This window comes from Brachyhypopomus gauderio, chromosome 9, assembly GCF_052324685.1.
Source record: "Brachyhypopomus gauderio isolate BG-103 chromosome 9, BGAUD_0.2, whole genome shotgun sequence".
Lineage (NCBI taxonomy): Eukaryota > Metazoa > Chordata > Actinopteri > Gymnotiformes > Hypopomidae > Brachyhypopomus > Brachyhypopomus gauderio.
In genome coordinates this window covers 25708546-25733539 of record NC_135219.1, presented here as the reverse complement: position 1 = coordinate 25733539, position 24994 = coordinate 25708546, and the positions used below count along the sequence as shown (strand labels likewise).

At 38.5% G+C, this 24994-nt stretch overlaps 1 protein-coding gene across 2 annotated transcripts in view; it reads left to right on the top strand.

The window, feature by feature from the left end:
* ylpm1 (YLP motif containing 1) overlaps positions 1-24994 on the top strand; it is a 64062-nt gene that overhangs the window by 36997 nt on the left and 2071 nt on the right. Inside the window, exons 18-21 of one of the 2 annotated variants that reach the window (XM_077018125.1) lie at positions 7589-7640; positions 8008-8132; positions 8289-8464; positions 8948-9359. The exons of the other annotated variant lie outside the window; for it this stretch is intronic. Coding sequence (XP_076874240.1) covers positions 7589-7640; positions 8008-8132; positions 8289-8435 — 324 coding nt within the window. The 3' untranslated portion in view covers positions 8436-8464; positions 8948-9359. Of the gene's footprint in view, positions 1-7588; positions 7641-8007; positions 8133-8288; positions 8465-8947; positions 9360-24994 lie in introns of those variants that run through there. 2 annotated transcript variants of the gene reach the window in all.

Below are 24994 nucleotides of genomic sequence, written 5' to 3'. Positions count from 1 at the left end.
TGACCCAGTTCCCAACCCAACTTTAAGAATAGATTAACGGCGATAATTTTTATATCGCCCGATAAGAGTATCAAATTAACGAACGCCGTTAACGGCCCACCACTAATATGTATGTATGTATGTATGTATGTATGTGTGTGTATATATCAAATTATAATAATTTTGTAAGTTAAAGATTTGTTGATTACAACTTAAAGTGGTGATGAGGTCTTAAAGGTATTAAAACTAACCAGTATTTCTGCATATTCCCTGATCTGAGATTACCAGAAGACTCAGACTGACTGAGGGGGCCCAGAGCTCCACACCTTCATATGTATATTAAGTGAATGCTTGACTAAATAGGTTAAGTCTATATTTAAAATTTGTAACTGTGTAAGAATCTTGAAATGGAGCTGGAATATTATTCCATAACTGAGGGGCTTTAAAGGTGAAGGCTCTGCCTCCGTCTGTAGGCTTGAAAAGAAACGTCCTGCATTTTGAGAGCAGCTTGGCAATGTTACAGAAATGTAGAAAAGCAATCCTAGTAGTACTATATATGTATTTGTCAAATTAAAGATCAGTCGCCTATGATGCTGAGATTTTTGGCGGCCTTTGGGACTAGAAGGAGAACCTCCTTTTTTGTCACCATTAAGGTAGAGGAAGTTTTGAGACATCCAGCATTTACCATCTCTTACACAGGCCTCAATTTTCCCTAATCTGGATTTGTCATCAGGTCTGGCTGATGTATAAAGTTGGATGTCATCTGTGAAAGTGAATCACAGGATCACAGAAGTGTCGAAAGCTGCACTAAGATCAATCAAAATTTATTTCTGGACAAGTGTCCGAGTCCAAGCCCCCAGTGAGCAAGCCAAGGTCGACAGTGGCAAGGAAAAACTCCCCAAGAGCATGAGGAAGAAACCTTGAGAGAAACCAAGCCTCATGGGGTAAACCCATCTTCTAGCAGACACTGGTCACCATAACAATTAAAGAGAAAGAAAAACAAAGAAAAGATGGGATTAATAAATAAATCTCATATTTGTGTGTATTTATATACAAAAGTATTCCTATTCAGTCCTAAACTTCTTGATGGTTGGTAATAGTAGTCCAGAGCCGCGGAGATAGGAGCCATAGCAGGGGAGAATTCGAGGTGGTGAGGGGGTCCAGGGCAGTGGGTTTATTTTTTGTCCGCAACTGGTTAGTCAGAGCAGTGGGTTTATCCTTTATCCACAACTGGTTAGTCAGAGCAGTGGGTTGATCCTTCATCATAGCTGGTTAGGTAGGAGGTGGCTGGCCCAGGGTTGATCTCGGAAAAGGCTTGTCTCTCCTCGTCTCGGTATTTCTCTGGTAGGCAGGCAGCAATATGGAAAAAGAAAACATGGAAAATGACCTCTGTATGGCAATAAATTATTACAGCCTTGCTACAAAGTCAGAACCAGAAGGTAACAAATAATTCGTTCTGAGACATTGGCATCCAACCACTACACCAGGGGTGGGCAAACCTTTTGATTTGTGGGCCACAATGGGTTCTAAAATTTGACTGAGGGGTCAGGTCACACAATTTAATTTATTTTTATACATTTCAATTTAGTTGGAAGAAATTTTGCGACATCAAGCATTTAACATCTCTTACACAGTCCTCAATTTTTCCTAAACTGAGTTTGTTGCCAGGTTTGGCTGATATATAAAGTTGTGTGTCTTCTACATAGCAGTGAAAATATGCCCAATCGTAGCATATATGTAATGTAAATAATAGTGGTCCTAAGATGGAGCCTTGCGGGCCCATGGGGTAGCGGGCCCAGGTTTAAAGGTCACTGTTCGCTACTGGTGTAGTATAATATACCACTATACTATAGTGTAGTGGCCAACGTCTTGGACAAGGGTGTGGCACATTTGGATAAGGGTGTAGCACTTTGGAGAGGCCTTAGACACCTAGTGGACAGTACTGTGGAGCTCTTCCATGTATATGCTCAATATTATTTATTTTGTCAAACAACACTGTTGAATCAGAAAAAAATAGAGCATGACAGATTTAACATCACCAGTGTATATTTACACACTTTTAATCCCTAGAGGCTCTCTGATCAATATGAATCAATTGTTTGCCCAACTGTCTACTTCAGTTTGAGCCCTGAATGACCATTTTGCTGTATGTACACCTTGAGATAAGTAGATTAGATTTTAGATTTCAATGTTTATTTCAAATATGGAAAACGAAAAACAAAACAAATGATAAAACAGATAACAAAACAAATTTACATATTTGAAAAAGGAATGGGAAGAAGTATAAAACTTAAAGTACTGTGAAAGTGTATTGGTACAAATTGTTTAAAAATCAGCTCAAAATGGCCACTGCACAAAGGGGTTGCATTTGAAAAGGCATTATATTTAATATAGTGTGCATTAGGGGTGACCTGCGATAGTCGCTGATTCGACTATAGTCGACTATACCCCCTAGTCGACTATGAACGTCATAGTCGAATGTACCATTCTAACTGCATGGGGGTGCCCAAGGATGCTGCTAAGCATTAGTTGTTACATGAAATGTCTTTGTTTTCGTTATATATAGACTTTTGTCAAATAAAATCATCCTAATTTCTGTTAATAAATCTTAAAAAATGATGTCTGCGCATTAACAATAGGCATCTTCCTTACTACACATTAATAAATCACACCCTGCAGTTGCACAATCCAAACGAGCAGAGCTGAACACACAACACAATACGAAGCATCTGCCGAGATTATAACGGCTACTAAAAAACTTCAAAAGTATTTTGAAAAAGATAAAGATGAATCAAACAAAGTAAAGTGCAAGTTATGTCATCAACGTCTTTCATTTCGCACGACAACAACCAACATGGCATACCATTTAAAACGCGTAAGGTGAAAAAACTTTGTCGTTTCGGTCGTGTCGTCTCGTCGCGGTGCGTCTCGGCAAGTAGGCCTATAAACATTTTTTGATGCTGTTTGCTTTTAAACCCCGTTACTTGAACCTTTCCTTGTACTTTTTTGCTGTTATGTAGCAATTTTTTTTTTTATTTTCAGGCAGGCATATTTTATTTAAAATATTTTTTGACATTTTGCACAGTGCCTGTTTGACAGTTCGATATGCGCAATGCGCACTGACGGTTAATGTTCTCTAACATTTCATTAAAAAAAATAAACAAGTAAATAAATAAAAGCTGAATAAAGCCAACCTAGCGTGTTTATTCATTTATCTGAGTGTTTTAGGTTTTTACTTTGAAGAGGAAAAAAGTCCTGAATGAGAACGGGATCCCGTTTAAGGTGCTCTAAATAAAAAAAATAAATAAATAAACCCGATTCGACTATTAGTCGACTAAAGGGAAAAGCTGACGAATCAGATTCGACTATGAAAATCCTTAGTTGAATACACCCCTAGTGTGCATACTCAATTTAATGTAATGTACTCAAAGGAGGTGGACACAGACATGAGAGAATGCAGTGTGTATTGGTAGCCTGCACTCTTGTTTTGAGAATGAGGCAAAGTGAACACATATAGTACTTCACACCAATAGTAACAGAAACACCAAAGCAAGACTAGCAAACAAACCCAAAAAACACACAGGAAACTAAATACACAGGTAAGGCAAGACCAAAACACAATGAAATAGACTAGGTATAGCACACACCACTACTCCACTAAGAGCATGTTATCGCAATAGGGGAAATAAGTGAAAGGCTGCGGAGAGAAATGGAAAGAAGTGCTAAACAGAAAATACTTGAATATAAATTTCCTGATTGCGGGGAAACAGACCTAGGACAGAGACAAAATGATGACAGAGGCAGAGTTTGATCACAGGTGAAAAAACAACACAAACGGGAACCAGAGTAATGCCTGAGCTAAGATAAATACAAATTAACTTACAAGAGAGAAGCATACAATCATAGTTATCACAAAATTTACCCTCACCTAATGACTGGAATAGTGGGGTATAAATCCACAAGCTAAACTAAATTAGGAGCAGGTGAGAATCAGTAGGCAGGGATACAAATGAGAAGGGCATGATAAATGAGATGAAGAACATGGAAAAACACTGAGGGAGAGATATGTGGGACTTGAGGAGATGGGGAGAAAACGTGACAAAATTTATACAAATTTTGAGAACATTTTTAGTTTTTTCTATACTGTATTTACGATCAAAGCGTATCTAAATCTAGGGCCACGCTTAACGACGAAAACTGCTTTACGATGGACTTTTCAGTCTCTAACCCCGTCGCAGGGACTCACTGTGCATTTAACTGAATTGATCAGTTTCTGAACGGTGCCTGTAGCATTTCATGTGCGATAGTTTTGGCTTTCAGCCGGTGTTGTCGAATTCCGACTCCCCTCGTTTATCCGCGCATAAAGACGATATATATTATATTGTCAATTTGTTTTTTTGCTTAAATAAGAGCTAGAACTTAGATAATGCTATTTACTGTGATGGATAATTATGTCCAAAGCCACACTGGCTCAAGGGTGTTCATTATTTTAAATAAAATACACACTGGCGATACCAAAGTTCACCTCTGACCACGACTTCGCAGCATTATAGTTAGGACTAGGGCTGCACGATCAATCGTATTTTTATCGTTAACGCGATGTGAAGTTTAATGATAAACACATCGAAAGAGCCCTTGACACTTGACGCGGCGCGAGGGTCCGCGAGGCGAAAATAACGTAATCGCGGTGGCTTCGCCCGTGCGTGATTGCCTCAGAACAGTCATATTTGCAGGGTTCATACACCTATACAAGGTGGAATTCAAGCACTTGTACATACTTTCAAGGTCCATTTCAATAATTCCCAGCACGTTAAACTTAATTGAGTTAAATATTTATACATATACTCTAAATTATTAGAAATAATTCGCTTTTTTAATCACATTATTTAATGGTTGTTTATTTTCAAAACGCCCAATCTTGTTCTCTCGTGTTTCATCCTGGAATTACAAGAATGTAATACAAGAGAACTGTCCAATCAGACAGATAATTGTTGTAAAACGAAGTAGTTACAATTTCAAGCATTTTCAAGTACTTTAGCTTAAATTCCAGCACTTTTCAAACCTGAAACACAAAGCAACATTAAAATTGGTCAGGTAGTAAATGTTAATTCCACTGTATTTGAGGGGTGTTTTTTTTATACTACTAGGCCTACATATCGTTTCGGACAACACTGCAAAGAATGTGACACGGCAAGATTAAATGCTTCCGCTGTTCGCGGAGGTTCACGCGAGGTGTGCGGAGTCGCGCGCTACGGTCACTCGCGAAACCTAGATTGAATCTATTGTTAAATAAACCTGCAAAATATTTGGAATTATTCTGGATTCATTACACAGTAAAAAAACAAAACAAATTAATGTGCTGCTGTTCAGAGACAATACATTTCTGTATTTTAATCTTAATTTATCGTGGTTCACATCGATATCCAACAATGTTATCGCACATCGCAATTCTAGTCCATATCGTGCACCCCTAGTTAGGACAAAACTAAAGTGCTCAATTAACTAAGTTATAATCATTGTAACTTCCGAATATCATCTGTAGCATCTTTATGCGTGTGCAAACGAGGGGACTCGGAATTTGGTGTTGGTTTGAAAAAAATTTGTCTGTTGTGCCTGCTGCTTGCATGTGCTAAATGAAATTGAGCACTTTCTTCTTTGATTTACAACTTTGAAGTACTACCTAATTCACTTTCTGCTCCGCCCCCTGATGGGTGAAATAAAAATCTACAGAAAAGCCGCACCTCTTTATAAGCCGCATGGTTCATATTGTGGGGGGAAAAAGTAGCGGCTTATAGCCTGAAAAATACAGTATTTAAAAACATCAAAGACACAAATGGAACAGTCCAACAAAACCAAACACAAGCTCAGTGTGTTCACTGGGATTAAATAAAAACTTCCACTAAAACAAATATCTAAAATGTATGCTGGGGAATTAGAAATTGCTATTAATTAGTTATTACTAATTAATACACCAAACTCATGTGGTAGTATAAACTATATTTCTATTTTGGTCTTGTTTTTCTGAACTTCCTTGATCTCAAATTGAGTATTTGAGCATCTTTTCAGTCTTGACTGCACTCTAGAATGTAAATACAACAACAAAAACTTTCTCCCCAAATTACTAGCCATGTGTCATTTAGCCACTGTGGTGCTGATGTTTTCAACTAAAACTGACTAAAACTGAATTTGATGTATTTGAACTACAATGATGAGACATTCTAAATGCTACCTTCAGTGGATACCACAGTGGGAATCCCATAAGCCAGGGATGTCAAAGTCAAATACACCAAGGGCCAAAAAACCAAATTTGTTACAAGCCGAGGGCCGGACTGGTTCAATGTTTATTAAAACATATTGAAATGATTGCACATAGCCTATTGAACCAAGACCTAACACAGTGTATATTATTTAATGCTTAAATGAATAAAGCAATATTTTCTTATGGATCTGTCAAGTAATTTCAAGTGAAAACATTTTTCAACAAGCAAACAGATAAAAACAAATTTCCTTCAAAGAAAACATGTCCTGTACATTAAATGAATAAAGTAATAAAGGTTTGAAAAGTGCTGGAATTTAGGCTAAAGTACTTTAAAATGCTTCAAATTGTAACTACTTCGTTTCACAACAAATATCTGTCTGACTGAACAGTTCTCTTGTATAACGTTAAAATTCCAGGATGAAACATGAGAGGACGTGAAGATGTTAAGATTGGGCGTTTTGAAAATAAACAACCATTAAATATTGTGAATAAATTAGCGAATTATTTCGAATCATTTCGACTATATGTATAAATATTTAACTTAATTAAGTTTAACTGGTGCGCACAGTTACAAAATTCGAGAGGTGCACGACGTTGCGAATCGACAGCTTGCGACGCCCTCGCGCACGGGCAGAGCCACTGCGATTGTCATTTTCGCCGCGCAGACCCTCGCCGCTTGTGTGCGCTGCAGTGACTTCGCGGGCTACCGTTGCATTGTGGGGAATGTAGTGTTTGTGCGTGCAAAACACCATCGGGCGGCTGTGGCCTGCGGGCCGGTCCTAATAGTAATTACTATACAAAACACTTTGTATGTTAATTGGTTCAGAAAATCTTTAAAATTATTTGGTGTCTCCAGTTCCTTGTCGGGATTATACTATGCTTTAGGCCTATACTGTGTAGTTCTTTCTCTATTCTTGTTTGCCTTTTTGCAGAGGTAACTGTGTTACTGCTCTGGCCAAAGTTACTGCTCTAATGGACAACTCACAGCTACACCAGCCCTTTGTGAACATGACCAGCCACCCAGGCTTTTGACTTTTTCCTCGCAAAGTTAATATAACTCCCTAGAATTAAGGGGATGGTTCAAATAGATTTTTCTGACAAACTAGGACATATTGCATAACATCCTTATTGGCTGTTTTGAAACTTGTTTACACACACAAGTGGTCGTTGCACTACTGGTCGTTGCATTTCTGACTAACTACTACTATTTCTTTTAAATCCATTATCATCTAAGGGCCATCATTACCCCATCTCCAAGCCCTCCCCTCCCCTTCACATACTACTGCTCCCCCCCCCCACACCCCCCCATCATCTGAAGTTTAACAGCTGGAGTGTTTCTCTGTAATACAGGGATACCTTCCAAAAAGCAAATGGGAGATGGACACTTCTGAAGCAAAACTTGGTAGGTAATCAGTTTGCATGGTTAATATTCAGTGTTTTGGTTTCTGGTTTTGTGGTTTGTGTGTATTTGTATGTGTTATCTGTTTCAAAGAAAAGGTCGATTGTTAATGTTTCAGAACTTGAGGATTGTATACCTGAATATAATACCAGATTATAATGTAAATAAATCACAAAGTTCTGTATACCATGGACCCATAGTATTGTTAACCTTGTAAACCCTGTAAAGCTGCTTTGCGACAACTTGAGTTAAAAGCGCTATACAAATAAACTTTGATTGATTGATTGATATAGCATGAATATAATTTTTAAGCTCAAATGCATAGTGTTATATAGTGGAGAATGACCATCACGGTTTTCTTTTGATCAAGACAAGCTGGATGGTCTAGCTGGTGGAGGCAAAAGAAAGCGTGGTACAGATGTGTCGGGAATGGAAGATTTCCTTCAGCTTCCAGATGACTATGCCAGTCGCATGTCAGAGCCCGGGAAAAAAAGGGTAATGTGTACCTAACAACCAGTAGTAGTACCTCAGTGCTTTCCATTGATTTCAATAATTGGATTTAGGCTGTTTGTCGTCTAGATTTAGGTTTGCATGTTTCATCTTAATAATCACATTTCAGCTTTGCAGTAATGTGTGCTTTTTCCCTTCTAGGTGCGCTGGGCAGATCTAGAGGAGAAGAAAGATGCAGATAGAAAACGAGCAATTGGGTTTGTAGTGGGCCAGACAGATTGGGAGAAAATAACAGATGAAAGTGGCCAGTTGGCTCAAAGAGCTCTCAATCGTACAAAATACTTTTAGAAGTATTTATAATGGCTATACAGGATAAGGTAAGTGCATTTTCCACCACCCTAATACCATCTCCCTAACTTTAGTTTATTTTATACTTTATTACTGTAACAATAAATAAATGGAAGATCTGGCATCTCCATCTAGAATGTTAAGAAGGGAATATTCAACACTTTAAAATACGTAATATGAATGAATCCTTGGCACAGAAGTACACTAAATTACAAATATGGTGTTTTTTCAGATATATTTAATGCATTGCATTTAGTTGTATACAGGTTTAAGATCTCATTTTTCATATTTACTTTTTTTGTTTAAAGGTGCAGTGGATAGGATTAATGTTTAAAAGGTTGTAAATTAAATGGCATTATTACATGAGATTTTTGTTTCTAATGCAGATTTTTGTTTCTAAAATAAACAGCAAAATTGTAATTGGAACACACTTGTCATTGCTGTCCTCTATATCTTTAAAACTGAGGCTTTGTTTTTCAGAGCTAAAGGTTTTCTGTTTCTTTCTGTTGTAGGTTCCAAGTCAATGATATTTCAAAGTGTTACATAGTTTGTGAAGGCAGGAGGAAAACTCCAAGTCCCCAGAAACCATTTGAGCACATTAATTTCATGATTAGGATCTCCAATGACCTTTGTAAAATATCCTGAATTGTTTTATCCTGGACTAAGTCTAGTCTTAACCAGAATATTTTTTTAGTTTCTTTTATGTTTTTTGTTGTGAATTCCAGTGTCTATTATTAATTTGATCATAGTTGTGAACCTGTTTGTTTTTTTATATTTGGTTGACAGATTTTTTTTTACACAATATTCTGCAGAATATGTGTATTCTTCCCAAACACTGTATTGAAAGGTAATATGCACAACCAATAAATCTCACAATAAATGTTTTTTGAAGAATCTTTGTTATAAAAGGAGCAACTGAGTGTTTGACGAGTCAACATGATATTGTATATGTGCTATGTGATCATTTTGAAAGTATCGATTCGAATATGATCAATATTAAGAAACTGTAGTCTTACAAATTTTTGGAACTAGGAGAAATCCAGCATTTTGGGAGCACCAAGGGTGAGACGGGTTGTAGTAAGCAATGAGTTCACTCAGATATTGTGGGGAAAGACCATTTAACACCTTATAGGTTAACAGGAGAACTTTGTGATCTCCCCAGTGCCTTTGCCTGACATGCAGCCCCGTATCATCAAGGACTGTGGAAATTTGGTTGTATTCTTCAGGCAGTCCTCTTTATAAATCTCACTGGAACGGCACTAAACAAAAGTTTCAGCATCATCACCTTGTCCACTGCAGATTCTTGTCTCATCACTGAAGATAACTTTCATCCAGTCGTCCACAGTCCATGATTGCCTCCAGTCCGTTGTATCCACAGTCCATTGCAGTCTTGTTCTTTTCTGTTTAGGTGTCAATGATGGTTTTCTTTTAGCTTTCCTGTATTGAAATCCCATTTCCTTTATCCGATTTCTTACGGTTCAGTCACATACATTGGCTCCAGCTTCCTCCCATTTATGCTTCATCTGTTTAGATGTACTTTTTCAGTTTTCAAGACAAATTGCCTTAAGGTCTTTGTCTAGACCTCTTTTGAGGTCTTTCTTGGTCTACCAGTACGTTTGGCTTTAACAACCATTCCATGCTGTTTGTATTTGGTCCATATCTTGGATACAGCTGACTGTGAACAGCCCACATCTTTAGCAACCATGTGTGAAGTGTTACCTTCTTGAAGAAGTTTCACAATCCTCTCGTTTCAAGATACACTTCTCTTGTTTCTCTCTCATGGTTCTTGCCACTCCACTTCATCCAGCAGCCTTCCAAGGTGTCATGACTGCAGGTGTTTTTAACTGCAGACTAACGAGCAGACCTAATCTGAGGCAGATGTCCATTTACGGAAAGGTGTCCTTATTTTCTACCTCCAATTTGAATGATTCCATATTTTTTTCCTCAGATTTCGAGTGATTCCACATTTTTTCCCTGTGCTTTTATATATTATCATAACCCCTTATTAATCAGAGCTCATCAGTTAGAATAGAGTATTTGATTGAGGCCAGCCCAATTGAACATGGGTAATTATTGTAATAACTGGTTAAATGACAAAATAATGTCCAATTACATTCTCAGGAGGATATTGTGAGTACATCCTTTAATTATTTCCAGTGTCATTTAGCAAGTTCATCATAGCAGGCATGAGAAATTCATCTTTCAATGACGTAAATGATCTGTTCAAACAAGTATATGAACACGTGTATGACCGCGCTTCTCAATATGGTAACATTTACACTAAATTGTGCTGCACACAATTGGTTTTGATACCATGAAGCGTACATGTGAATGGAGATTTTCATCAGATTGATAAATTGGGAGTGCATATAAACTTGTTTGGGCATAATAATAAAACTTTTAGTAGGGCTTAAACTTGTCGGTCACTATCAACTGAATTCATTTTAACCCTGGGAAGTATTAAATATAGAAATGTTTAATAATATAAGTATATAATTATAATATGTGTATGTGTGTAACAATGCTTACTGATGGAATCCATAATACAGTATGAATTAATATTGACTTTTCTTCAGAAATGAGTGAGCTTCCACAAAATAGTTCTGCAAAACTGTTCATGGCAAAATGTAGTAACATCTGGAAAGTGCTGAGTTCTTGTAATTTGGAATATGTTTTGTAGCATAATGCTAATGTATCAGTATTTCAATCCAGGCTGTGTGTGGTAAATTTGTAGAAATTGCACATACCTTTCCCACATATATAGCATTACAGAACCTCACTGACTAAATAAATCCCACTCAAAAAAAAAAAAAAAGACCCATGTCACTCCCACTTCAACTCATGATATTCATTAACAGCACGAATGTCAGAGCCACCTAGTGAACTCCTTTATGACGTTTTACTAAACCTTGATGTTCCTATAATAATCCCCCATCTGTAACTGAATTATCAGTTTATTTATTATTTTTTTTATTGACTAATAAAGCACGTATAATAATGATGCATTTTAATCTACAGATTGACTAAAGGTAAAGTTCTAATAAGTTTGCTTTAACCTTCCTCTTTTGTTAGCTTTCCGGTCCCATCTGAGGTGCTAATGGGTACGTGTGGACCCGTTTGAAATCAGCCATAAGATACTCTAAAATCAATTATCAACCAATTTGTTGTCCATCCTTCCCTTGTCTTTCGAAACAAGCAAAAATAGTAAGCCTAAATGCATGATTTTTTATACCTGGGTCCACAGAGACCCTAACATTCATTTATCTGTTAATATTTATACATATTTGAACAAGCCAGCTGCTGTGATGCTTCTCTAGATTCAGAATAACAAAACCTCTAAGAACATTAGATGCTGGTGAGAACAACAATTTCTCTTTCAGAAAATAGGGAAATTAATGTTAAACTGCAGGAATTAAATTATTTTATGTATTTGTTACTTGCTTACCAACTTCCATTTTTTGATATATATTGAAAAGAACATATGTGCACATACGTGTACAAGTGCATCTCAACAAATTCAAATATCATCAAAAAGTTAATTTGTTTCACTAATTAAAATGGTATTTCCATCTCCAAAAAGCTTGTCGGCAGAGGGAAGCATGCAGTGCTCTAAAGTTTCTTAGTTGACGGCTACGCTGACTTGGTTGAAAGCTGGTCTTCAGCAGGTTTTGTTTTCATATGAAAGTAAATTTTGCATTTTGAGTCTGGCGGAAGAATGGAGAGGCACACAATTCAATGATGATTTTGGGAAGCCATGTCATTTGCTGGTGTAGGTCAGCGCAGCCATCTACCAGGACATTTTAGAGCATTTAATGCTTCCTTCTGCCGACAAGCAATTTGGTGATGGAAATTTCATTTTGTAAGAGGACTTTTTATATAATGACACAAAGTGCCAATACCTGGTTTAATAACCATATTTGTCATATTTGTCTGTTTTTGCTTCTGTTTGGCCATGCCTCTTTTGTAAGCCTGCTCCTTGTAATTACTGTCAGCTGTTCCTTGAGTTTTCGTACTGAGTTCCTTGAGTTTTTGTACAAATCTACACAGCCAGTTAACAATTAACTGTATGACAACCTAGATCATTTAGGTTATTTTCCCATTCAAAGCAATAGCTTATGTTGATATAATGGTAAAATATGTCTGTAAAATCATTTGTCTAGGCTTAGACTTAATCAAAATACATAAATCAAAAGCTAACTAATGAGAGTTTGGTTGCTTAGAGATATCCACTCTTTAGCTAGTTAAATGGTAGCTTATCCATTGCTGAAGTGGAAACTAAATAGATATCAGAGAGCAATTTAAAATACTGATTAAATGCATTCACCTTTAAGGGGATGCATTGCAGAACATATCTGAACAATATTGGCATACTGGATTTAATAATTATAGTAGTAATGGAGTTAATAGTTTTATTGACAGCAGTTCTCAAATGAAAAATTTAAGCAACGTTTGATAGTATAAAATATATAGCTGGTAATTTAAATGGTTATAGCCTACAAAATATTTTCAGGGTTTTTTTTTTTACAGGCAATCTTTCTTATCTGACAGCAGGTTCACCAGGCATTTTTAAGACATACATGTAAAAACTAGCAAAAGCTAAGTCAAGCAAGCTACTTTTATTCAGAAACTACAGACCGGCAAACTACTTTTTAGCATACATGAATAGGAGAGATATACAGTGGACAGATCATACTGTTGATCATTTCTTTCATTTCCCCCCCTGTGCTACTCTGGGGACTTATTTCTTGAGATTGTTCAATTACTGTGATTTTCTTTTTGTGCAGTTTGTTGTTTTAACCAGGAATGTGATTGTAACAGGACTGGCTTTTATCAAAGCTTATATGTAAGGGCTTACAACATACACAACTTCTCAAATGAGCCAAAGAGTGTTAGGAAGGGTAAATTATTCCTAATTTTACATTGATGTGATGCTGTTTCTGCAAGATTAGGTGCCCGGACCCCAAATGTCTTTAATCAAACCTACGTGACCCATCTGTTGGATGGGGTTGGCTAGTCCTGTCAAAATATACTCAATCTGCTTTCAGATAATCCTACTGCATCAATTAAGGTGGCCAATTTGTGTTTACAGTGCTTCTGGTCACTAAATGAAACTTAGTTTGAAACTTATTGCTTTTTTCCATTTTCTTTTGTTGGTTGTGTAAAATAAATAGAAAAAAATCCTAACAAAATTGCCAGTACATTCACAAAATACATGTCCCTGGCTTTCTCCAAGTGTTTTATGTGGCACAGGTAAGATGTTAATGAGATTTCACCCCTTCTTGCTGTTTTCGGACCTTCTTACCCGTTTTCTGCTGGATGACATTTGCCTGCGGTGAAGAGCTCATTTTTAAAGAAGAATGAGAAAAAGAAAACAGAAAAAGTTATATTTAATAGACTACCTAAAGTAGCTTTTTAATTTTGCTTCTAAATACCAATTATGGCAGAACTGGAATTGGCATTCATACATACACAGTGCAAGTCAACTGTGGGTAGAGTTACATATGGTTTCCCTCTGCAGTCAAGGTAAGGAAGTTACATTTGGGTTTTTTAAATTCCATACATTACTTGTACACACTGACTCAGTGTTCTGTGGTATATCAGCCTGACGGTACCGTTTATACTGTGTCATTATATAAAAGGTAATGGCAGGCTAAAAATCATTGTGTGTCCTGGTTCCATGAGTATGATCTTTAGTCTTTTTAGTGTAATCGAACAATCTGACTAATTTCATATGAACTATATAACAGAGTACCATGTCTAATGGGAATAAATTGTTATTGTTCCTAATACAGCTTTAACATGTCTATTGTAATTTGTTTTAGCAAACATCTGAAAAGGGTATTCAAGCAAGATATCAACCCCGTAAGCTTCTTTGTGAATGCATAAAGATGCAGGTAAACCTATTGCATGCCAAGGATTTAAAAGGACCGTCATACAACCAAAATTATTTTAGTATTTTAAAATGTCGTATTAAAGCATTGTTCTAATTAAATCTGGCTAAATGACAAGTAAATTACTTATTTGAAAAATGAAAATTAAAACATGAACTCATTTGTTGTCTTGAACATCTCTCAAACTCATACTCTTATTAATAATTTAAATTTGTTGTAACGTTGGGGACAAGGAAGCATGATGCCAAGATGAGAGCAGGCTATATTGCACTTTTATTTCAAACAGTACCATAAACAGCAGTCAAACATCTGACAAGGACACTAGATAACACGCACACTTAAATACAACACAAGACATAACGTTAATAAGGTACAGATGATACAAATAAAGAGATGAACATACACATGCTAATGAATACACATAAGCATAGGCACACACGTACACAGACACACAGAGAGGAGTCAGGGGCTATAACCTGACATTTGTTTGTAAGTAAAACTCGTTTTGTTTGTACTTTATCTTACTTTGTTCTAGGGAATAAGAACATCGTTATTACATGAATTCAGATGTTACAGAGACATCCACTGTAGATGGCAGTGTTGACCTTATAACACATAGGTTATAGTCTTATATGGTCCTTCATTTTTCATTATTATAAATAGATATTCCTGTTTGTGATTACCAAGACCACTTCATATAGATGTTGAAAATGTTCTGTGGTAGTTGTACTCTACCCATAAGATTAAATACTTGAAAGGTTTTTTTGTAATTATCTATAACTGTATAAACCTTTGTATAGTTTGTGTGCCTTACAAGAGTGCCTTGAATTTGAAAATACTAAATATTATAAACTACATGTTTTTAGAATTTGAATTGTTTTTTCTAGTGTTGAACTATTATGATGTCCAGTTTATATCTGTGACAGGCAGGGTGTGCGAAATAAAATAGAAGCGATCATGCCAAGTCTCAGGGAAAAAGGATGGTTTAATGAAGAAAGTGCGCAAACCAAAAACACGTGAGTCGATCCGAATTAAGGATATAATGACCAGCGGTCAACTGGTACAAAGACAAGACATATATAGACAAACAAACTACCCTCAGGTGAGACGGATCACGGGCTCCGCCCACCTGAGGGACGCACACAATACAACAAAACAACAACACAACAGCCGCTGTGGACGGAGGCGACCGGTAGGGGGCTGCCGTACTGTGACAGACCCCCCCCCCCAACCAAGCCGCACTCCCCTCCACTGGGTGTGTGGCACACAGCGGCTGCACACACAACATGAAAGGGCAGGAAGGCAGGGACACACCTCCTGCAGTCCGGGAGCTGCAACACAAAACACTGATTAGCTCCCCTCCCTGGACGGGACCCTGGACCGACTGGGCCGTTAACGACACAAAACCACGCCCCGGTCGGTCACCAGGCCCTCACGCCCTAACCGGCACTTGGCCGCTTAGCCCCACATAGTGTGAGGACAAGGAGCTACGGCTCCTTATCCGTCCGAGGTGTATGTGTGTGCAGGTACCTCCTTGGGGCATGGCTACGTTACCTCCTGGACCTACCTCCCCCCAGAGCTGACCCCTGCCTTCTGCTAGGGGCCACCCCAGCCTCCTGGGGAGTCAGCCCCTCCCGAGGCCTCCCATTACGAGGTGGACTCCTCCACCCAACCCAGGAGCGCCAGAGACCGAGGCCCAGAGCACCCCCGACGCGGGCTAGGGAGCAGCCCCAAGGGCCTCCTGGTCACCCTGGGCAGGAGGGAGGATCTCCATCTTCAGCAGGAGCTTCTCAGACTGGACCCCCATGGTCCCCAAACATCCGGGGGCCCCAGCCCTATAGGGAGGGGCTCTTTTAGACCAGGCTCCGGTCACCCCACAACACAAGTGGGCTCCTGCCAGGTGGAGACCCTCACAAGGTCCAGGAGCATCACGACACCGCCAGGGAGAAACACCTGCACATAAACACACACGCTCTACACTGCTCAGGGCCTCTCTCGGGAGCGATGCCCGTGGCATGGGACCACAGCCGGTCCTCCCCCCCCCCAAACGTGCTCTACATATGAACAATGGTGACGCGCCACTCAGGATCGCAGTCGCTCCCCACATTAAACACACGACACACGGGGAGCGAGGCGACCGTGACGAGCAGCAACCGCATCACACACACAAAACACTTAACATATAACAATGAGCACGCACACTGATCCGCCGGTCCGTTCACCCGTACACACTCATAACACACAAGGGAGTTTTCCCAGGAAGACGCCCTGGTCCTCGCCACACACACACAACACAAAAGCACGGCGGAGCTCTTCACATAAAACACCACGCAGACAAACACTTACCACGAGACATGACCATGAACGAAGGAGAAAGAAAAAGAGACTGGCGGCTTCCGAAAGTGGCTGGTCATTCTGTGACGGGCAGGGAGTGCGAACTAAAAAGGAAGAGATCACGCCAAGTCTCAGGGAAAAAGGATGATTTAATTGAAAGTGCGCAAACCAAAAACCCGTGACATAGTTCCAAATTAAGGATATAATGACCAGCGGTCAACTGGTACAAAGACAAGACATATACAGTTGTGCAGTGTCTTTAAAATAGCAGTGTCTTTAAAAAAATAAGTAAATATCAAAATTCTTCTAACAAATTGTACTTTAATGAACACAAATGCATTGGGGACACAGCACATTCTATTCCAAAGCAGGACAATTGGGAAAAGTAATTAAAACTCGAATAATAATAATGATATTTCACAGAAAGTCAGAAACGTAATGTTCAAAAAAATAGCAGCGTTAACATCTTTTCTTGGAAACTCAAAAATGTACTGCACAAACTAAGAGATTCTTGATAAGCCAACTTGGCTGAGTATCCTAAACTAATATGTTGCAAAACCACGGTTTCTAATAACTGCTTCACATCTGTGGTGCATGGAGTCAACCAATTTCTGGCAACGGTCAACAGGTATTGCAGCCCAGGCCAATTGTACTATATTCCACAATTCCCCTGCGTTCCTTGGTTTTGCCTCATGCACTGCAGTTTTTATGTCAGCCCACAAGTTTTCTGTGGGATTAAGGTCCGGGGATTGTGCTGGCCACTCCATCAGTTGAATCATGTTTGTCTGGAACCATGGTTCGTCATGCTTTTGCTCACTTGCTGGTATGTTTTGGGTCATTATCTTGTTGAAAGGTCCACGTCAAAGGCATTTCCTCTTCAGCATATGGCAGCACAACTTCTTCCAATATCCTGAGGTACTCAAATTGATCCATGATCCCTGGTATGCGATAAATAGGACCAACACCGTAGTAGGAGAAACATCCCCATATCATGATGCTTCCACCACCATGCTTAACCGTCTTCACTGAGTACTGAGGCTTGTATTCTGTGTTTGCAGGACGTCTGACATACTGTCTGTGACCCTTGGACCCAAAAAGAAGAACCTTGCTTTCATCAGTCCACAAAATGTTACGCCATTTCTTCTCAGGCCACTCAATGTGTTTTTTGGCTAATTCTAACCGCTTCTGCACATGTCTTTTATTTAGCAGTGGGAATTTGCGGGTGCTTCTTGCTGGTAGGTTGATTTCAACAAGACGTCTTCTGATTGTACCAGTACTCACAGTCAACTGAAGGTCTTCCTTGATCCTCTTGGAGCAGATCATTGGCTGAGCCTTTACCAGTTTGGCTATTCTCCTATCCATTTGAGGAGTTGTTTTTCTTTTTCTTCCGTGTTTTTCTGGTTTTTCTTCCCATTTCAACGCATTGGAGATCATTTTAGCTGAACAGCCAATCACTTTCTGTACTTCTTTATAGGTTTTCCCCTTTTATTAGTTTCTTGATTAAAAAACGCTCGTCTTTAGAACAGTGTCTTGAACGACCCATTTTGTTTTTTCAGGACAAATGCACAGCCAGCATGTCAGTTGCCTTGCTCCTTAAATAAGGACCACCTGTTAACACCCCTTTTCCCAGAATGCCCTCTCTAAGTGACGGCCTCCCTAATTGAACTCACCACTGCTATTTATTTGAACACACCCTTTTCAGTTAGTCATTCAATTTCACAGAATCTATAGTATGCAAGGGTCGTCTGTTGGGATTGTTGGTTTTCTATACCCTTATTATACCCTCCAAAAACTTACTTGTGGTGTAGAGGTTGAAAATTTTACAAAAACATTGATTTATCTTGCTGCTGTTGGGGCACTGCTATTATTTTGAGCACTACTGTATAGGCAAACATACGACCCTCAGGTGAGATGGATCACGGGCTCCGCCCACCTGAGGGACGCACACAACGCAACAAAACAACAACAACAACAGCCGCTGTGGACGGAGGCGACCTGTAGGGGTCCGCCTCACCGTGACAATATTATTTACAAAGATTTATGGTTATTTTTTAAAGGTGCAGAGCTTGTGTATTTTTTTTCCAGAAAATCAAGTTTTTCATTCCGAATTAAATTGCTGTAGATTCTAATTAAATTCTGCTGTACTGCTGAGTTAATATTAAGTTAAATACTATTTGTCATTAATCCTGACCTAAAAGTTAACAGACATCTAAACTATCACCTAATTGTCCCTACAATTACATTCTATCATTACAGTTGGATACAAAACATGTAGGCTAAATGTTTTTTAGCAATTGATCCAAGTGAACTCAATGTTTGAACTGCTAGTGTATATATTTAAATGGTTCAGTGAGTGTATATGTGTTCCAGAAGAGCAAACTGCACTGTTTGCAGAAGTCAATGGCTGCTCTGAAAGTTTCTAACAAGTCTTTGTTGGTAACACGGAAAAATTCTTCACAGATCTGTTGAGCACAAACAATGCAATTTTCAAGATTCATTAAATACCTTTCATTCGACTCAGTACTCAAATCTTCATTGACACATATGACATCACCTGTTCCTCCAAAAACAGCGCAGGCCATCTCTCCTGGATCTGTGCCATCGTCGGTTGCTCTCTTCTCCATAGGGAAAACGTGAGCTGCATCTTCTCTCTTATAACTGTCATGTCTTTTCTTGCCTTTCTTGGTTCTTCTACCAAGAGAAGTCTTTGTTCTTCAAGTGAATCGTCATTGTGGTTGCTTGCGTGTTCTGGGACATGATTTACTTCACCACGCTTTGCCCTTTTAAGGGTGTAACTACTCCAGTTGTCATCTGCTTTCCGTTTTTTGTTAATATTAACTTCAGTGCAGCCTGCCTTTCGCAACTTTGCTCTATAGTTGTTCAGCTTGTCCTTGATGCTAAGTAGCCATCCTTCATAGCCCTTGCCCCTACCAGGTTCCCTTAGGCAAGGATGCTTCTGTACCAATGCAGAAGCAATGGATTCAATTTCATCACCATCAGGGTACGCTTTTATGTCAAACACAATCTGGGCAATCTTGTCTAGAACCTCCATTTTGATGTCCCTTGTCACATCAATGCCTTTTTTTGTCTTTTCAAATGTCTCATTCCCTCTCCGTAATTTAAGTTCAATGTCATATGAGAGATTTGGTATGGGAAATGGAGTGGGCCATTCTGATCTGCTACGTAAATATGTGCTGGAACAGGCTAGAGGGCTAAGTGAGGAAGAGGAACTTGTACTAGCAGTGCTGATGGATGCAAGGGAATGTGTATCCTATTCATTAGGTAATGAGATGTTTCTTTGAATGTGTAGAGCTGCTCGTTCCTGGGGTAACTCAGAGATATCTGACAACACACATAGAGTATGTCCAAAATCAGGGACTCAAACTGCAGAGAAAATTCACCTTGAAGCTGCAGCTTTTCTCTGAGGGCATCAATGAGGCGAGCCACTGATTCAGGCACTTGGGAAAGCTGGACACGTCTGGCTTCACCGGAAGAGATGACTACACGTAGTAGTAACACCTGGCAATAAAGATGGACAGTTCCTGATTAGCAAAATGTAAGTAGTAAAAATATGTTTTTGTATTTACATGTTACAAATGCTTGGGTAAATATGAAGATAAAGGTAAAATACATACAATATTTACTTTTCAATGTAGCAGGTATGTCCTCAAGGTCACCAACACCTTTTCTCCAACTTTGTAGGCTGTCAACAGATGGGAATCACTCAAATAATCAGGATCAAGGACCAACACTTCTGCATAGTCACTTTCAACAATTTCATATGACCTGTAATGCTCCATGTACCAGGAGGAAAGCCTTTTTGTTATGAGTGACACTTTCTCAGCACAGACCATAACACTCATTATCTTGAAAAACTCTGGCTGTCCATTCCTGTTTCCAGCAGAAACGATCATGCCCTCAGCATATTGTGTACCATGCAGATGAACAACTTTGGAAAGAGACACAGCATCAAGATTTGGGAAATTTAGCTGTAGAGCAAGCTTCAATGTTGATTCTAAGGAAGATTTTCTAACCACCTTTACTTTTTCAACATACAGTTCTGATTTGAAAAGTGCATGACTGTCTAAATGATAGGCAATCATTTGCTGGTGCTTTATCCCAAGTGGTGAGAAGCACATTTTTCATGTTATGAGTATCCACCTTCTTGAAGAAGCTATGCTTGGATTCAAACCTAAAAGTCCAAAAATTCACTAATGGCCCAAAACAACGAATAAGGTGTGGATAATGTTCAATTATGTGGTGCTTTGGCCTTAATTCAAAGTCAAGAAATGTAGATGTAAGAAGTAAGCAGTGGTCAGATAATTTGAAAGACAAGAAACACAGTACTTCCTCTGTAAGTTCCTTTGACACAGCAATCTCAACAATTTCCTTCAAGTCCATTAATATCTCCCACGATGCCTTGTTTTCTGGGACACAACCACCAATCAACAGGAGAAGCAGTCGCAACAAAGCCAAATTTTCATGGGCGTTTCCACCAATCGATCCTTTCGCAAGACTTGCTTTAGGAATCATCTTTGGTTTGTTGGCCTTGTCTGAGTGCTGGGAAGGAAATGTCTTGATGCTGTGATTAAGTCTATCAAGTGTAATGAAGCCTTTGGAAATGAAATCTCTGAGACACAATGACAGTTCAACAGGTACAGTCCCTTCAAGTAAATCTGGGGGGAACCCAGTAACTGGGTGGAAGAAAGCCAAGTGCTTCTTCAATACACACTCTCCTTTTACCCCATTAATACTTTTCAAAGTATCACTCTGCGTATCATATATTTTGAGAATGATTTTAACTAAAGTCCACTGACTGCTGCAGCACAGAGACGCATAAACAATTTGAAAGATGCTCACCGTGTCGGCGGTTACGGAGCTGGCAGGTGGTTAGCCTTGACCAGCAAAGCTAGCAAGCTGGCTAACATATTTGCTCAGTCTCTCTCTTTTACTATCTAACAAACCATTACTGCAAAATCTAAAGCTTGAAAACGTTTCAGAGCTAGCTCGCCATGTTTGCTAGCTAACTACATTTGCCCTTTTTAAGTAGATAACGTAGGCTACTAAATGAAGCTTAAACTCAAACTAAAGGCTTGACAATGTAAAAAAAAACTGATTTCCAATTAACACAACCCACATTTAACAAATTAAAACCAAATAAATATTGTCTAACTTACCTTTCTGAAACCACATGTGGAGCATTGTGCAAAAGCCCTTGATGTGCAGACTGAGAAACCCTGCGTTCCTCCTTGTGCCTTTGTGCGCATGTGCACAAGCCTAATGAACCCAGACAAATTGTGTAACAGCAAATTGATTGTTCTGGTAATTCAAAGAATTTTGTAGGCACAAAGTGAAATCTGTTGGCCTGACACGTTTTTGCTTATTCATGCTAAGTAATCCACATTTCTTTGTTTCAGTAACTCAAAATCTCACACCAGATGAACGAAACGTAGTTGCTTTTTTTTTTACAGTGTAAAAAAGACAAGCACTGTTATTGCAAGTTTTACCTCTGCAAGAATTGCTGCCAGTTCTGCTGGATAACTTGTTGAGGCAGTAGTACATTGCAAACATCTGTACAAGGGCATCACCAAAATTTGGAACGCTGCCATTCACAATTATCTGGTCCACTGCAATCATGAAATGTCCAGCTGTTGGGGCAGAATTCCCTACAGCAGACAGAAGAGAAAAAGGCTAGTTTTCCACATCTAGGTCTATATAGAGGACAATGCAGTCCAGGACTAGGCTTAATCCCCATCAAGAATACCAGAAATAAATATTTAATATCTCTACTTTAAAAATATTTTACATGTAAGAAACAATATTTTCCAGCACGTTAAACTTAGTTAAATATATATACATATAGTCGAAATTATTCGAAATAATTAGCTTTTTTTATCACATCATTTAATGGTTGTTTATTTTCAAAATGCCCAATCTTAACGTCTTCACGTTCTCATGTTTCGTCCTGTAATACAAGAGAACTGTTCAGTCAGACAGCTATTTGTTGTGAAACGAAGTAGTTACATTCAAGCATTTTCAAGTATTTTAGCCTAAATTCCAGCACTTTTCAAACCTGAAACACAAAGCAACATTAAAATTCGTCAGATAAATGTTCCTTCCCCTGTTTTTGAGGGGTGTTTCTTTATACTTTGCAGTGTTGTCGTTTCGAACAACACTGCAAAGAATGTGATGCGGCAAGTATGAACGCTCGAGATGTGCGGTTCGCATGATGTGTGTGGAGTCGCACGCTACGGTCACTCGCGAAAGTGTATAAACCTAGCTTTTTAAGGTCCTTGCTTTCACTGGATGTGAAAGATGTCATTAATTTACATGCGTTCATTTTCAAATTCTGACGTGCTTGTTTGTCATATGTTAAAGCCAGACTTTGTGTGAAAGCCTTACAATATGCCAGAAATAATTTCATGCCAGAAATAAATCCTCTCTTTCTGCAGTATCTGGTTATATTCCAACTTGGCAGTAAAACAGATGTTTACAATAGTTGTTGATCAGACACTGACCCAGGCTCAGTTTAATTTAAACTTAAATAATTGTAGGCCTACTGAAATTCATGATTTAGGTTTCACTAATTTTGCAGTATTTATATAAACAGGTGTACACAGGGTTGCCAACTCTTCACATCTTCACATGCCATTCACTGTCTTCAGTGAATCGTTTGACACACACCAACACCTTGATTTTGACAAGTTGGCAACCCTGTGTACAGCTTTTTTTTTTTTTTTAAAGGAGACCATTTGTATACAATAGTTCCAGGTTTCTACAATAAATAGTTCATTGAACAAAAAAACTTTTGTTGTAATTTCTTTAAGGGTCAGTTTATCTTTTAATAATATATGTAACAAACTGTGATACCGTGATACAGCGGTTTTTTCTGAGACGGTTATCATACCGTGAAAATCTCATACCGTTGGAACCCTAATGTCGTGCCATAGGGCAAAAACATTGAAGGCATTCCTTGGAGAAACACACATTCAGTCGATGTCATGGCCTACAAATAGTCCAGTTCTCAACCCAATTGAAAACCTGTGGTGGAAATTTAAAAAATGGTCCACAAGAAGGCTCTGACCAGCAAAGCTGATCTGGCAACTGCTATCAAAGAGAATTGGCACCAAATTGATGAAGAATACTGTTTGTCACTCATCAAGTCCATGCCTCAGAGACTTTAAAAAAACAAAGGTGGTGCAACTAAATACTAGTGATGAATTTTGAATGTTCTTTTGTTTATCTGTTTTTCATGATTCCATATTTTTCCTCAGTATTGAGTGATTCTATATATTTTTTTCCTGTGCTTGCTCAATAAAAGTAACATTTACTTTATTTCCACAATGTTTTTTATTTCTTCTAGTGTTTCTGAAAACCAACAAGTTGCACTTTGGAATGACCTCATTATTGCATCATATTTTTGATCTGAGTTTGTTCTACAGAATAAAATGTCTGAATGAGTGCTCATCCCAGACTGGTGATTCCATACTTTTTGCCAGGGGTTGTATATTGTGTGATTTTATTTAATCGGATGACCTCACCTGAATGTATGAAATAATAGTCTGATATAACACTACAATGTAATTGCACTTTCATTCAGAGGTGGGACCAAGTCAGTGTTTTGCAAGTCTCAAGTAAGTCCAAGTCTTTATCCTCAAGTCCCGAGTCAAGTCTCAAGCAAAGACAGTCAACTCAAGTCAAGTCTCGAGTCAAGACAGGCAACAGTCAAGTCAAGTCCCAAGTCTGAAACTTGGAATTTCAAGTCCTTTCGAGTCTTTTTTTTTTTTTACAGGCACCAGCGCTTTACGAATGCTACGCTGATGCGTTTCTTTACTCGTTTTGTTGGTGTCCGCCAGCCAAAAGATGACAGATCATTTACATTTTATCTTCTCTTAATTACATAAATGTACTTAAACAAGAATGTTTCGTTACATCATTTTACACGAAAATAACAAGCTTCATCGTAAGCAAGATGCTGTCATTACGAATGGTTATTCTAAACATTTGGATAAAATGTTTAAATATAGACTAATAAAAGGTTAGGGTTATTTTTTCATTGTTTTCTGTTATTGTGGGGTCACGGTGTAGGCTACTATTGTTACCTGGAGATTCAGTGGGGTCACATATTCTGATGGCTGCCGTCAGAATTGGTGACCCCAGTTAAAAAGGCTCACCTGTACATCCCATTCATGATTTCTTTGTTGGCTGTAATGGTGAGGGGATGGTAAATCTTGTTTAAGTACATTTATGTAATTAAGAGACGATAAAATGTAAAAATAAACATCTGTCATATTTTGGCTCGTGGACACCAACAAAACGAGTAAAGAAAGTGCA